This window comes from Drosophila erecta, unplaced genomic scaffold, assembly GCF_003286155.1.
Source record: "Drosophila erecta strain 14021-0224.00,06,07 unplaced genomic scaffold, DereRS2 tig00000092-arrow-pilon, whole genome shotgun sequence".
Taxonomy (NCBI): Eukaryota; Metazoa; Arthropoda; class Insecta; order Diptera; family Drosophilidae; genus Drosophila; species Drosophila erecta.
This window is the reverse complement of record NW_020825207.1, coordinates 11,238,594-11,255,236: the sequence shown is the minus strand read 5'-3', so window position 1 is coordinate 11,255,236 and position 16,643 is coordinate 11,238,594. Positions and strand designations below refer to the sequence as shown.

The 16,643-nt window shown below is 46.9% G+C and overlaps 1 protein-coding gene across 3 annotated transcripts; it reads right to left on the bottom strand.

Moving 5' to 3' along the window:
• Positions 1–266: 266 nt before the first annotated feature.
• Positions 267–16,289, bottom strand: LOC6548212 (BTB/POZ domain-containing protein kctd15-like). 3 transcript variants are annotated; one of them, XM_001975034.3, is made up of 6 exons: positions 16,214–16,289; positions 11,448–12,141; positions 11,062–11,124; positions 2,780–2,887; positions 1,894–2,381; positions 267–1,635 (listed from the first exon to the last, which is right to left on the bottom strand). In XM_001975034.3, the coding sequence occupies exons 4-6, from the start codon at positions 2,872–2,874 to the stop codon at positions 1,202–1,204; spliced, it is 1,017 nt and encodes a 338-aa protein (XP_001975070.1). In that variant the 5' UTR covers positions 2,875–2,887; positions 11,062–11,124; positions 11,448–12,141; positions 16,214–16,289; the 3' UTR covers positions 267–1,201. The 3 variants fall into 3 exon arrangements, with proteins under 3 accessions (XP_001975070.1, XP_015011801.1, XP_026836608.1); XM_015156315.2 differs by having other exon boundaries at positions 11,755–12,141; XM_026980807.1 differs by lacking the exon at positions 16,214–16,289 and adding an exon at positions 12,391–12,846 and having other exon boundaries at positions 11,755–12,141.
• Positions 16,290–16,643: the final 354 nt, after the last annotated feature.

Below are 16,643 nucleotides of genomic sequence, written 5' to 3'. Positions count from 1 at the left end.
GAAATCTTTTCATTGGAATGTGCTGCTCTCTTCCGGTTTCCCAGAGAGTAAGCAAACTACATAAATGTTACAAAATGTAAGGAATAATTTCGTATTTTACGTACCGAAAATGTATGACATGTAAACATGGCATGTAAAATGGTCGTACTTACGTTACATTCTACTTGTAGAAGTCATGTGCATACTTTACCGGTTCGGCCGGTATTTCTTAACCGGTTGGTGCCCGCCAAATATACAAATTTGAAATTAAGCAGCGAAAAAGGAAATTGAACAGTTTACACGTATGTTTTTTCTTTATTTAAATATTCAATTGAGTGGTTGTTCTATAGAGGGCGTGGTCGCAAACTGTATTTTGTTGAATATATCTATATTTGCATGTAATTGTATTTGAATTGGTGTAGACTATTTAGACGTCGGATCGTATATATTGAAAAAGTTATCCCATAGTTTACATTCATAAAGGTTCAATTACATCAATTAAGTACTACAAAACTATTTCGCTGTGAGTTGATACTACCATAGTTTTCCGTGTGTGTTACAATAATTTAAGCCAGCTAATATCCCTGGCCAACTCGATTCAATGAAACAACTTAGGGTCATTAGCAGTAGGTGGTACACTTATAGAAAACAATATCGACTTAAACTCAAGGCTAAAAAACAAAATCAGTGCTGGGCTCTTGGCTCTGTAAATGCTTAATAATACGCACGAGCGTGTTTGCGTTCAGTGTCCGTGCCAGCAAACTTAATTGATAAACATTAAATAACATTTGGATTCAGATTCAGAACTTGCATCCTCACCGAACGGTGCCCAAGTATTTCTAAAATATGTATTTCACTGCTCAGAGCAGCAATGCGCAGTCCCCAAACGGTGGTGAATAGAGTGTTAATGTGTTAAAAATATAAACAATTCGGCGTGACACTTGATTTTCCATTTGCCCTTCTCAGTACTTTGTATCACCTGGAATTGTTCATAGACTACTCTCCCCACCTGTGATTCTGGGTCCCAAACCCAGATCAATTAGCGCCTGCAACGCACATGGATCAGACGTCCGCGTCGCAAAGAGCCGGATGCCGAACCCGAACCCGAGCCCGAATCCGAACCGGAACCGGAAACAGAAGCCACAGAAGCCGCAGAAGCCGAGGGAATCATCGATACATCTGCAGCTTCTTGGGGAGCTGGGGAATCCCGAGCCAGAGCCTATCACATTGGAACGCGTCGCGCCAGCAGATACTCGGAGAACTGCTGGCCCCCAACGCTTGCCTCGATGGTGAAGCCAGCGTTGAGGAGTCGGGTGAGCACCTGCACCGAGTTCAGCTTGCAGTAGCCATTGAGGGGGAAGCGGATGATTTGCCCCCAGTCGCCCTGGTTCCAGGACACTCCGCTGCGACTCGACTGTGTCGCCTGGCTGGCCTCAGGGAAGAGCTCGTCGAGCAGAGCCCGTTCCGCCGATAGCATTATGCGCTCGCCAAGGTCCGGCGAGATGTGCAGCGCCACTACCTCGTAATTGCACTCCGGCGATGCGCTGGTCCTCGGGCTCGTCTTGATGTGGCGAGCCGGTGGAGTGGGTGGCGCCACCAAATAGTTGCCGTTGCGAACGCGATCCTTGCGCATGCTCTCCAGCTGCTTAATCATCGCTGTGGGCACACCGGTCGGTCATGTGGAGAGGGAATGGAGACAGGGAGAAGAGCAAATTAGCTATAATTGCTGGTGGCCATAACGAGGTTCGATGCACAGAGAAAAAATATCAAGTGAGTAGTCAAATCATATGAATAACTGAATAAATTCAACAGAAATACCGAGAATAGTATGTATTCATCGGATGGATATTTATTTATATGGATCAAGTTCTTGAGCTACTTGTTTCACTAGTGACTCTCAGGTAGAATACTTACGCTCCACTTCGTAGTAGCGTGCCTCCTCCAGCAGCAGCTCCAGGTCCGGAAAGTCCTCGGCAATCAGAAGTCTTGAGTTTCTCATAAAGTTAAGAATGTGGCGGAACATGCCCCCGTCGCGATCGATGAAATAGTGCTGCTTCAGCGAGTCCAGCACGATGGGTATCTGGCCATTGAAGAGCTTGGCCAGCTTCGACTCCGGGTACTTGGTGAGCGTCTCCAGCGAGCTGGTGTAGATGGTCCCGCCCACGTCGATGTGAACGGGTGCCGTGTAGCGGGAGGCGGCGGCCACACACGGTATCCCGGTGATGGGCTTGTGGTTGCCGTGCAAATAGGAACTGGCCCCCGCCGAGGAGGCTCCTCCGACGGCGGCGGCAGCAGCTGCCACCGCTCCGGGCAATCCCAGCGGCGTCACTGAGGAACTGGCGGGTGGCGTCGGAGTGGGCGAAGAGGAGTTTGAGATCGTTGGCGAGACGGTTGGCGAGGAGCTGCGGGCGAAAGCCGTTCACGAATTCACAATGAGATTGTTTGCGGCAGGAGGGAATGCGGCAATGGAAATGTGGCGTGGATGCTCGCATCCATCATGCTGCCGATGGAGTACTCTGCATTCCACAGCGCTTTGCAGCTGTCAGAAACTTTTCAAAACCTTTGAAACTCCCACATTTGCGGTATAAAACCAATACATTCTTCAACATTTTAATATCTGCTAAAATTTACGAAGAAAAAACTCGTACTCATTTTGCACCGGCATTAAACCAAAAAGTACATTAATTTAATATTCAGGAGAGGAGCTTTCAAAGTATTTTCTTTCCAAGCAAGCGTACAATATGGTAATTCTATACTTTACTACGCTAATTAATATCTTGGCTCGCAAAACCCAGCTTACCTGATTTTAATATCGCTTCTGGCGTAAATGCGGCCCGTGGAGGACAAGTCGCGTGGCTCCAGGGCCTTGACATCTCTTTCGCGCTCTCGGTCCATATCGCATTTTTTCCTAAAACAAAGAAATGAAATCCCGGCTTTTATCACATAATTTACAAGTAATGAGAGCAGCTTATATAAGTCAGGGGCTCCGAAAACGCTAATCATGAGAACCAATTTGTCCCCCGCGCCAAACTGAAATTGACTTGACTCTGATTACGGACAGCCACATTGGCGGAGGACAGCAAACGTGACAACGAAAATGCCGCGACGGACCAAACATGGCTAGCAGCTCTCCACAGGGCCCATAAAAGTTCACACACACACATAGGCGTACAGACCGATTTGTAGGGAGGCAGAGCCAAGTCGTACGTACATATAGATATATATACATATATATTTCATATGGCCATGGTCTTGGGCTGATTGTGTGGGAATATCTGGATTTTCACTGCGTTTCCATCTCGGTTACGGGGCGTCGAGCCCCAAGCGATCGGCTCTCTGCAGCTTCGGTCGTGGACAAGACCAAATCGCCATTCCCGCATGGCTTATACCATGTACCATATACCAGCCCGAACTGGGCGGCCTGTGGATGCAGTTAATGTTAACGGCCATCGAGTGCATCGTTTTAGCACTCGTCGTTGTGGTTGTATTGGCCGGAAGGGTTGCCAGTCGAATTTCACACGAAAATCACATTGTTTCGCGGTGGAAAGCGGCAATGTGCGGTGTGGGCTCGCCAATTATGACGTGTCAGTCGGATGCGTGCCACATGGCGTATGCGCAACGCGCCCGCTGAGCCGTCTTAACAAAGTCAACACCAATTACGTGGCTACATCTAAATCTGCAAAGTGAGAGCCAAAGCCCTGGTCATCATCATCATCATCATCATGAGTACCATCATTAGTATCAGTTTCAGTTCCTCGAGTCCAGGACCGCAAATTAATAAAACTCAATCAACCAGCCAGCGAACCACTCAAAACGAGTTGGCCCCATATGACAAATGTTCACATGCTTTATGCACATTAACTTGGCTTACAGACAGTTCTCTTCAGTTATGAATGTACGTACGATGGAACTACCCTTGAAAGGTAGCTTAGCTGGGACATGAGCTATACAGCTATTAGGAAATTAACACTTTTCTATTTTTCTCTTAGTAAAATATATTCCCCCTTAAAAAATAATAAATCAAACGGAAATCTGTTAAATCTACTTTCTCAGCAATGTGATGATGGAAACACCATATCTGAAATGTATATCACCGATCGCTTTTGCCCGTGGAAGAGCATTTGTACCTCGCTTCGCCACAAATCACCGCTGTCCATCTAGCTAAACAAGTTTGCTTTTTTTAAATGTTTGAGGCCCTGCGGCCACGACGACTCGGGCTGGGTAATTACGATTTGATTAACTTTAACTACATGAACATTCAAATGCGAATGGGAACCGGAGAGGCAGTGGATGTACGGGTGTACCACTGTGCGATTGTACGATTGTGCGAGGGCTAAAAAGCGAATAGAAACGTAAGGAGCGAGCGTCGAACAGGGTTACGGTTTCAAATGGAAACCAAGTGAGTTGCACGATGAAAAAATGCACAAAATAAATGGCTGCAAGGCATTCTCATGGTAGCAATGGCGAGTGAGGAGCTTCACAACTGTGCCACCCAGTTGGAGTGCTGCATATACAGCTGGTTTTTATTAATTTACGCCAATTATAAAGCGTGAGTAATGCGTTCAATCAAACATTGGATATTCGTTTATGGGATCTGGCTTAATGGTTTCTTAGTCAATATCCTTTACCATACCCCCCTATCTCCTACCCATCCCCCACCCGGCAAACTCCTACTCCTTCCTGGCCACATTCCTCCTAGGGCCAACTGCTGCAGTTGCAGCCACAAAATATGCAATGCCTGAGCTCTGGCTTGCCACACAAACAATTCAATTTCAATTGCTTTGCGGCCCACTTGAGCAGGTGCAACAACAACAACAAGCTCCACACACACACACACGCAGAGGCAGAGTTTGGGACACATATGGGAATGTGTGTGTGTGTGTGTGGGGCTGTGGACACCCTGAGCTAACGGTATTGTATATAAGACAAGCACTGCAGTTTGCATCCTATTCTAGTCCATTACCGCCACAGGCGGTATCTTTTCTATGCCGTCTAGTAGCAGGATGAGCCGAGCAGTGGGCGCGGGGGGTAATGTGGCAAGGGGCTGGGGGCTGAGGGGCAAGGCTGCCGGCTGGGCGGGCTGGGCCGAGTTGCTGGAGTTGTTCGCAGCGCCTTTGGTTACACTTGAGATGAGACCAAGTGCTGAGCACGTGACGTGGAGCAAATATGTCGCATTTTCAAAATATATCATTTCCACATATGTCCGGTTTAATCCGATTTTTAGAGATTTGCAAAAAATCGAATCTTTTTTAAATGCAAATGATTTTTACACGCAATGATGGAATATAAGTGTGATATTTGTATTTACAAACGAAATCGCATTTGATGTTTTATATGCAAAGAAGCATGTTTATGGGATCAGGCTTAAGCTGATTCCAAAATTTCTCAGTGAACTTGCTCATGCTGCACAGCTCTGACCAATATGAATATTGAAGAGTTGCCTTTGCCGTAGTCATATTTGTCAACCGACTTCCTTCCCCGCATCATTTGGGCATCCTGGCAATCCGGCCTGCTCCACAGATGCTCTGCATCCTCGTCCTTTCTGTGGTCATTATTTGACATCTTTGCCTGGCGCAGGTCTGGTTTTAATGGCAATGCCATTAACTCTTAACTCTTGGCATTGCACATTTGCTGGGACGGAGACTTCCTCTTATACTTCTCACTGAGTTTCATGTTTCATTCGGCTCCGGGAGAAAGAGATGACTGCTGTGAGCTTATTAGTTTTCCATTGTTCAGATTGTGAGTGCGGAGCTGGATATCAGGTTGCTGACCAGTCCGGGATGAACTGGCCCCGGGGCCAAACCATTTTCCAAGATGGAATTATGGACAAAACTGGCCGTTGGCACATGCTCAATGCTCGAATCCTGGGAGGATAACCGGAGTGGCTACCCGCCCATTTCAGTGCCACCCAGGCAATTCCCCACGACTCGGGCTGCTCGGTTTTCGGATCGTATGGCACTGCTGGCGTTCGCCCACCCAAAACAGGACAAAAGCGAAAACAAAAGCCAAGAAATGAGCTAAAGTGCACACCACATCACACACACCCTCGTTCTCATCCTCATCCTCGTCCTCGGCCACACGGAGATAGCGACACACACCTAGGCAGAGCATCAGACGTTGACGACTGCGACGCTGACTATGTAACCCTAGAAAATGTCCTGCGGCCAGCCAACCTTCCGCACACAAAGGCCAGACAGCCCGAGTGTACTGGTTGGTAGCTGCACTCACAAAAATGGGCCACACTTCCTATGGCAGCGCATAATTACTAACAATAAAACTAATTATACGCTGCAAAACTTGCGCAAAGTATTGGTAATACTCGTATATATCGGCAGAAAGTAATGCATGCGTGATTGATATTTTCTGGGTGGCAATACGTTTTTTCCAGTGTCGAAGGAGAAGGCTAGCTGTGCAAGAGCGAGAGAGCTAGCGAAAAAGGGCAAAAGCTGACTAGCCCCGCGGCGATCGTTTGGAATTAGTGCGGAAATCATGGATGGATACGAAACGAAACCAAGCAAGGAAAGCGAGCCAAGCCAAGCCGAGCCGAGCCAAGGAGTACGGAACACGGGCGGAACTGGGGGCCAAAGGACCCTCGGAAGGTGGAGAGCTTATTCATCAACACAGCTCTATGGAAGGCGTAGGAAGAGTCGGAGCAGGGGTGTGGCCCTGTAATCCACTGGGGCTCTGCACGAGCGAGTGCCCACTGTAGTCGGGCAAGGTGCCCGTGCCCGTGCCCGTGCCCGGTCCCGTGCCCGGTGTTTCGGATTGAAACTTGGGGTTATCCTGCCCGCACTCACCCCCTTTGCCACCACTGGGTTCTGGGGTGCTTCCTTCAGGGCTTCTCCGGCTCATACATGTGACTCCGCTTGAGTGTGTGGGTGGCCGTGTATGGATGCCGGGTGCCTCCTCATTCATTTATCCTTGCAGTGCTAACGGCAACGAGAGCAGCAGCAGCAGCAACAACAACAAAGGAGCAGGAACATAGCCAGTAACCACAACGGCAAGGATACACCTCCCAATCCATTCCATGCCGTTCCGGACCCAAAACCGAACCCTTCTCCGACTGCTCCAACGATTCCGATAAGGCTGGGGTCGGAGGTGGATGGCTAGATGGCTGGCTGGCTGGCTGGCTGGCTGGATGGATGCTGCAGGCGGAAACTTTTGCGATTGGTAGGTAAGTCTAGTCGTGTCCGTTCTGGCTTTGGCTTATACCCCATGTGTGTTGCCTGCATTTAAAGATATCATACCTAAGTTGGTCTGCGTCTCATGGCCTCAATGCTCCCCAGGCAGCTCGCACAACAACTGGGGAGGGGTGTATAAGAGCAGAATAAAAACAGAAGCATAAAAATGGGGAAAATAAAAAGCAAAACGAAAGTTTTCGAGGCAAAATCTTATCTCAATTTTAAAACGCTCGCGGCGAAAGCGACGTCGGCTGCACTGAATCCACCTCGAAAGTTAATACGAAAACATTGGGAACCCGAAGATTTATCAAATTGCAACACTGCTGCAGCAGCGGCACCAGCAGCAGCAGCAGATTATGTTTGACGGGCGACGAGGGCGGTGGATTCCAATTAGGCAGGACCTATGTATATTCGGGGTTGGAAAAAGAAAGCAAACTTACGACTCCCGGGAGCTGCAGATAAGGGAATGCGGAACGGCACGAAACGCTTGTGTATCTAGCCAAGACAAACATAAAGTAAACACACAAACGCACACACACGAAGCAGCAGAGGAAAAATCTGCAAAATGTCCCGGGGACATGTTGAGAAGAATCCAAAGGCTCCGGGCGAATCTTGGGAAGGTCGAGAGGCAGTGGCAAGGAGTGGCATGTGGAGCAACTGCCTCTGCCTCTGCCGCTGCCTTGGCTTGTTTTCGTTTCGCAGTTGGCCAAAACCAAAATCAAAACGCTGATGAGCAGGCAAATGAAAAACTTTTGCCGGCCAGTCGGAGGTCCCAAGTAAAACACGAAAAGCCAAAGCCAGGAGACCCTGGCCCAAACTCGCCGCCCATCCATGCATGGCTCCCATTCCCTGTTAGATCTAGGATCTCTGGCTGCAGTGCCCGAACTCAACTTCTGCGTCGACGTCGTCTTTCGCCAAAGGGTCCAAATCCAAGCGGCGGAGCTGGAGCTGGAGCTGCGGCATATGGGAAATCAGACCACTCGCCCCCACCCGTCTCCCTTTTCCCACTGCGATGCTACGAAAATTGTTGGCCAAAGTTGCAGAATGTGTGCGCCATGGCAAATTGTACAAATATATGCGATATATATGTGAATATATAGAGTATGGGCTTCGGTGTGAGTGTGAGTCTGAGTATGAGTGTGAGTATGAGTGTGAGTGCGAGTGTGAGTGTGAGTGTGTGGGCAGGGAAGTCTGCCAGAAGTTGAGTGAGTGAGCGAGTAACTGGAGTCCCGGCATATACTGAAGCAGCAGATATTAAAACGCTGCAAGGCTTTCAAAAATAAACTTTGAAAAATTTATTAGAAAATATTAAATAAAAACGACGATTGCGCTGCATATGGCTCACTCGGCTAAAGGCAGGCCAAGGGTTGTAGCAGCTGGGGGTGGGGCAGGGGGTGTTCGAGGGGCTGGGAGCCACGTATGCAGAGCAAACATTACTTAGCCAACTCACAACTCGCCGACATACGACCTCCATGCTGGAAAAAAGCGAAACAACAGCATCCACGTCGATGACGACGGCGACTAGCAAAACATAAATATATTCTGGATAAATCCACAGATGAGATGTTTTTATTCTGCTAAATTCGAAAATTGAATTGAAAGTCAAAAGCGCAATGGATGAGCATGCAATGCGTCGGCATATTGCCGTAAAGGAAAACATTGCGCATACGCAGCGTTGCTCGCTGGGTGTGAGCACACTGATAGCTCCACTGCAGCTTCAGCCGGGCATTGTATGATTGTATGATTGTACGATTGTATGATTGCCGGCGCTACTTAATCAAGTGTACATAATAATTAACAGCCATGTTTCCACTCGAACGACGCTCAAACAATGGAACACGATTCGGAATCCGGCCGGAAAACAGAAGGCATAGCAGCAGGACCACCGCAAAACCAAAACCCATTCAGATGCACTTCTGCCAGTGCAACTGGATTCGCAAGTGCAACTAGCAGCGGCAGACAATACGGCCTGCCTAATTGGTGCAATTTGCGTGTGCATATCGCAGCCAAAAACAGCATCAACAGCAGATGCAACACAAAGGCAACTGAAGTAAAATGCACTCCCCAATGCCACAACAACAACGGTGGCAGGTGCAGTCGGCCAAAGAATCGGGTTTCGGAATGGGAGGTCCTGGGTATCACCAGGGTGTAAGCCAGGCGTATTAGGCATCCGATTAAGGGTGCTGGCGGAACATATTTAACTGCCAGATGCTATCTAATATAAGCCATATTCTGAACATTGTTTCAAGCACACATACAAGCTGCTAAACATGGCAGGCAAATTTTAAAATCTGGAAGCCCAAATACACGCGATAACCAGAAGTCGAATCCATCGCTGTTGCAGTGGCACAGCCACTCCGTTGGTGGCAAATTGGCAGCGCAATGTTGATGCTGGTAATGATGCCGAATTGCAGCTTAATTAACACACAGCGCGTTAAGAGCTTTTGTGCCACTGCCTCAGCCATTCAAATGCAGCAGCAGCAAGTAAGGCTTTGACTATTGGCACGTAATGGAAATCACTTTGCCGTCGGTTTCCGTTTCCAAACAGCAGCAGGTATAGGCCGTTAATGCAAATGTGAATGCAAGTAGCTGCAGCCAGAATCCGCAGAATGAAAACAAATTAGCTGGGTATATGGGAACTGCCAGGTCCAAAGTATTGCGAACTGCGGCTCCAGCCAAACAAACAGGCAAACAAACAAGACTTTGACTTCGACTCCACCTTCTGTGGGGAAATTCTTGTGTCTGGCATGCGAAAACAAAGAAAAAACACACAAAAAACACCAGAAACAGCAAGAGATAACACCAAAACCAGTTGCTTCCATGTGAAAGAGCGGGCTGTGTGGAATAAGAGGGCAACAGGCGAAGGTCGTCAACGCCTTGCTACTCCCTTTACACTGGAAAAAATATTACAGTCGTGGGAGCATGGAGATTAGAAATGCTTCTGGGCGTGTGTTCTTTAAAAATGTGAGTAAATGTGTAGATAAAAGATATCATTAGCAAAGTGGTACATAAACAACAATTTAGAGGTGCGATAGTATTAAAATGTAGCCTAATAAGGAATCATTTTCGCAGAGTGATATCTCTATTTGCATGCAATTCCGCACACTGCAGCTCTTGCTTTGAACTTTGCCTCATGACTTGGCTCCAACTCAACGGACAAACTGGCGGACAAACGGACAGATGGACGGACGGACGGACGACGACTCTCACGGAACGTCGATTCGCTGGCTAAACAAAAATTTGTGGTACGAGTGTGCTGTATGTATTTGGCCCGGGGGTCATCTTTTGGCCGCTTAGTTTTCGACCAGCCACAATACAACCGGTCATGCCCCCTCCTTCGCTTCGACCCACGACCCCCGCCCCAGCACCATCGTATTTTATAGCCTTTAAGGTAGAAAAAATAATGCGACTCGTTCTCGTCTGCACACATAACTCAGCCGGGGGCTAAGGTTGCCCAAAAATGCCCATGGCGTATTTTGTATGATTTTTTCTCCCCGTCGCCGTAGCCCGCTTCCTTTGCCGCTCCCTTTTCCCTGGGTTACTCTTCTTACTTTTGTTTATTTCTCCTTTGGTGCGGGTACAGAGCACTTGAGGCGTATAATTTTTTTTTTCTTTTTTTTTTTTAAACAGTCTTCGTTTATGGCGCACAATTTCTGACTTGGCATGTGGGAGAGACGAAAATCAGTGGCCAGCGGCGCTTTTGGCCAAAACCAAAGGGAGAGAGATCGGGTGGCCTGCAACTTGGACTGTCGATGCTGTTGTGTGTCAAAAATTCGTTTATTACAGAATCTTTTTTTTAAACTAATTTATTGGCCAGCTCGGAGGCTGGATGGGATTTTCGGGGCATTTTGCAAATGAAAAGTTTTCTGTTTTCAGTTTTCAGTTTTCAGTTTACGCTTACCGTTTGGGGCAGGAGGAATCCACCGTCAACGGTGATCGTTGATCCAATGCAACAAATGGAGTTCTGTTTTGTGGGAGAGAAACGCAAAGAACATGTTAGATAACTATATTTCGATTGAGTTTTCAATTTTGAGCTAATGGGGAACTCCCTTGAATATCAATTTCTTAGAGTTTATTTCTTAAAATCTTTTTTTATTTAAGAATAAAGCCCAAGATTTGTAAATGATTATAATAGTAAAATAATAATAAAGACTGATGTAATGTTGTTATGATTTCCGTTGAAATTCAAATAAATAATCTGATAATGACGAGTTGAACTTTATAATTAGAAAACAAAACAAATTCTATTTGCGACCTAAATGTGTCGTCAACGCTCAAGAAACTCACAAAAAGGTTGGTATATTTAGGAAATGCACTTTAACTCTTTTTTAATACAACGCGCGCGTAGATAAACGATACTCGTCTTGTCAGATCTTCAGTGCTCTTCGATATCCTCAGATTGCTTCGCTTCGATCTGCTGATCGCTAGTTGCTCTCGGTTCAACCGCTTCAAATTCAATCAAGTGGGCGCGCCAACGAGTGTTTACTTCCGTTTCCGTTTCCGCTTGCCGTACACCACGCACACCGTTACCGTTCGCAGTTCACCGTTCACCGTTAGACTAAGTGTTGCCTACTTTTGAGCGCTGGCAATTTACCTCACTTGCATTCGCGTCGAGAGTTGCTCGAATACTGATTCAGCTCGCTGCCTGATGGATGGCGAATGGCGAATGGTGAATGGCTCGGCTCCCCAATGTTGCGTGTTGCGGCTCGAGTTGCGTCTTGTTGCGTTTGGGGGCGGAGTGATGTTCGTCGACGTTGGCGTCTGAGCCGACGACCTTGAGAGAGCAGCAGCAGCAGCAGCAGCAGCAGCCGTTTGTTGTTTAGCGGCTTGGCTTTTCCACCATATGATGCCTTTGTCCGTGCGTGTGCATGTGTGTGTGAGAACGTTTAATGGTCTATTTCCGGTTTAAGTGGTCCGATCTGGGTTTGTTGTTCTTGTTTTCTTGTGGCCTGCCACTAATCTGCCGCAATTAACGAGGTAGCTGCAAATAGAAGAATTGGACTGGGTGAAATTAGTTCGTTGCCTCGTAAATCCATGCAATAATTGTTGTTAACTTGTAGTCATCTATAATTCTACATAACGAATATAATGTCATGATGGAGTTGATTTAGTTTAGTTTGAAGAAGTGTGCGCACAGAAATTTGGGAAAGTACTTTATAAATGTAGTTTGTACGGTATATAAAATCAAAAATTTGAGTATATTTTTTGTGAAGTGTACACACTAATTTACCCAAAAAGTTGCATTCGTCGTGGGGGACATCTCTATATGGTCGATTTTCTATAATTGTAAATATCAAAGCCTGTTTGTTTTTGTTGCCCTTGGCCATGTGTATGCCTCTGTGTGGGTGCATGTACAGCTGACGCCAGTGTGTTGGTGCGCCTGCCTCTGTGTGCGTGAGCGGCTGCCAGTGTGCGTGTTTGTGTTAATGACAAAGCATAGAACGCTGTGCCCCGCGGCCAAACGAAATGAAACTTTGTGCGGCATCAGCTCCAGAGACTTTGAAGAAGCAGAACCAGTACCGCCGGCATCGACTTCGGCATCGGCAACGGCAACGGCATCGGCGGTACGAAGCACTACGAACTGGGCACTGGGGCGCTGAGCTGAGCTGAGCTGAGCCCGGCTGGAGTGCCCCAAGGGGCGTTCGAGGAGCGACTGCGACTGCGACTGCGACGGAGGCAGCTGAAATATTTTGCTGCCCGGCGGCAATGCAAAGAAAAACTTGTGATAAATACGCCCGGGGTCGTGTTTCAAAACACGGGCTGCAGGGGCGGGTGGAAGGTTGAGACAGAGACAGAGGCAGAAACAGAGACGGAGACAGAGCGAGTACAGTGAGGCCTGCAGTTAGGCAGCTGTAATTAAAATGAGTGCGAACTTTCCACCCACCCGCTGGAGAAGGTACCGCCCGCGGGGGTGGGGGTTGGTGGCCAAAATGCCGCCCCTGCCGCGAGTTCTGTCGCATCATTTTTCATTGGCAATTGTTTCGGAATGCTCGCTTATTTGTCCCCCGGCCAAATTCATTTTCAAGTACATGCGCCACAATAATATTTCGCTATATTTTCCCGCTGCAGAATCGCCGATCTGGCTTAGAGATGGTGTCGTGTATCTGACTCGCAACTGGGAGCAGGTACTCAAAAAAATAAATACACAAAACGGATAACTTGAACGTTTTGACTTTTTCATATATTTCAAACATATTTACATTTCTCGCAATTAGGGGCAAACCAACTGCAAGGACCCAAATGCAAATAACACCAGCATTAAAGTGTTCAATAAAACATGTCAAATTTTAATTGTTTCGTGTGAGCGAGCAGTGGCATTTCCATTTTTCATCCTTTATCGAAGCAAATGCGTACGACGAGTGGAAACCGTTGCAATTTTATCGCTCATTTCACTCACTCAATTGGAATGGGAAATGCTGTGGGTGGTGGGCGGGTGGCGCTTTTATTGTTTCAAGCGGGCTCCTTTATTTTGACGTCGCTTTGCGTTTTTGCCATTTTAAATATTTTTTTAATCACAAGCTCACGCACACACACACACACACCCATACACACACCCATACACAGACAGAGGCAGAGTCGTACGTATTCAGTCACTCATACACAAGCTCATACATATGGCAATACCAATATTTCAAGCCAATTTGCTGCAGCTAGCCGCCAGCGGACTGCCAACAAAATAATTCGACAAAATGTGTGCGGCGCGCTTTATGCTTTATTGTTTGGAACGCTTGGGGGCAGTGCAGTGGGTGGCTGGAGTGGGGGAGGTGTGTATGGGTGCAAGGACTCACATACATCATGTACCTATATATGTATGTGTACAGATATATACACATGTGCATAGATATATAGTAAAAGCGAATCCGCGGATCAGCTCAGAAATCAGCGTCGACATTTATACACTTCCTCCGCGCTCGTTTGTAATTATTTGTTGATGGCTTTTTAAAGTAGCCCGCTCGCCACGCCCTCCAGCGGACCCGCCGCCCACTTGCCTGCATATTTATTCAAGGCTTGTGCATTTGCTTGTCAATCAATATCATGCTGTATGCTGCATGCTGAATGGGAAAATACAAACATTTAAATGGCATCGCATATGCTGAGAATTTCCGCAGATTTTTTGCGGCTCCCGCGACCGCCAACACCATCAGCATCAGCATCATCATTATTGTGATTTTTTATTATTACTATTATTTATGTGTGCTCGGCTCATCACAAGGCTGGGCAAATGTGTATGAGCTTTAAAATATATGTGAATGGGTGCACACACAAATGTACATTTATTTTTTATTATTAACGATACCCAGCGAGCAAGCAACAAAAACATATATACCCATATACACAGCCATATATATGAAAAGGCTCATAAAATTCACAATGTCTGGCCGCGGGGCTTTTACTTAATGATGCCATTTTTGCCGCCGCAGCCTGAAATTCGCGTTAAATTTTTAACGCACGACCGAACTGCAGCGGCAGTGGCAGCAAACGCGACCACATATCAACCATCGCATCAATTCGGGCATCCATCCATCCATCCATCCACCCATCCACCAATCCAGCCATTCATCCATATGTGGCACAACATTTACATTAACATTTGAATGGTAATCATTTTACGGCCAATGCGTGCCAAAACGAGGTGTTTGTATAGCTTTTAAAGGGCACCGCGCGATGTCCCTTAAATTGATGAAATTATCAATATAAAATAACTGCGAAATATCCACGTCCTTTTGGTCCTTCGAACGGCTGAACGACATTATAGCAATTAGGCTAAGCTTTCGTTTTGGTAATTTGTAATATTCAAGAGGATTTGGCTTGGATTTGTAAATTATTGTCCAATCGAAATGCCGTAATACAGCTGACATTATTTAAATGATATCAGTTTGGCCCCAAATACATTTAATACTCCATTTAATTATAGTTGAAGCCTTAAGTGCCTTAAAAACAAACTATAATCTGCCCAACAGGAATACATAGATTTGAAAAATAAATAAATATGACAGAGTGCATAATAAAATAGATTTGTATGACAGGATTAATTTTTTATGTGCATCCTACTTCGGTAAATTGTGCAGAATTGTTTTCGATGGTTTATGTTAATTAGGTTGTTTACCAATTTCTTGAGCCCGGTGAAAGCTGGACTCTTGCAAATGAGAGTGGCAACCATTTGATATGTGCCTTTTAATTGCGGGGGGAAAGTGGGGCAGGGGCTGGGAGTCGATTGCCGACATCCTTTTGTCATTAGCAATGCGTGACATTTGTCATTAACTGCATAATGATTCCTATGCAGTTTGGCCAACTTCTCCGAGCCAACACGTGTGTGTGTGTGTGAGTTGGCTCGAGCATAGTGTACATAATAAGTGTGTGTGTGTGTGTGTGTGCATAATTTTAATGATTTACAAACTAAGCCGGCGGCGTTTTTAGCTCGAAAACTGACAGTTGATACCCAGAGACAAGCAGAATGAGGGAAATATAACGCAAAAGAAGATATAGCCGCGAGTTATGAATGGGAGAGGACCAGTTCTTTATTTCCAGCTTTTTGGGGTGGAACGAGCGAACGGAACGGAACGGAAAGGATTGCTCGAACATGCAACTAAGATGGCCTAAGGACATGCGGAGGCAGCGGCAGCGGCAGCGGCTGAGGCTGAGGCAATGCCAGAGAATGGGCAAAAATATGCAAGTTAAAAATAAGTTAAGTTTGAGTGGCTGGCGGCCCTGACGCAGCGTTTTGCATATAATGAGGGTACCAGCGCCCAGGTTTTCACACTGCTTGTCACCTGCTGCCGGACTTCTGTGCATTGGTATGAATTTTGGGGGACAAAAACTGTGATTCTTTGGCCAGTTGGTAATGGGTAGTGGGTAATTATAGGCAGACGGTGTTGTTCTTAAATTATATGCCACTCTTCTCTGTTTTCTGTTATCGTGCGCTGCAGCTGCAGCTGCCCCGCCCACTAATGTGGACACCCGGCCAGTTGTCCAAACACGTGCCGTGCAACAAGTTACCAGGGCAAACAAGCGTAAAAAAGCATGTGGCAATAGCCACAGCCACTGTTATTCACCTGCTGCCGTTGTCGAAGGCAAAAGCAAACACCATCGGCACAAACACACTGAACCACCGTTGAGAAAAGACTGTTTTGGGGGGCTCGTTGGGGTCTAAGTGCCGAGTGCCGTCGAGCGTGTTGCATGCAACATGGGGCACGACGCCAACCGCAGCAGCAGCACCAACATCTGGCGCAGCAGCAGCAGCAGCGGCAGCAGCAAAACGGGATGTTATCAGCCGCAACGTAAACACAACCACCACAACTAAGTATCCATATCCGCAGCAGGCGACTTCGATCGCCCGTCCAACTGGCCCGTTCCCTCCAACCCGCCGCGTGCACTGAAAAAAACCAGCTGCTCTTCAAGTGCGCCTGTTTGTTACTTAGGTGTGCTTGCAAAGCATTTGGTCTTAACTCTTCCAAATTAACTGCTCAGCTAAATGTTTTGATA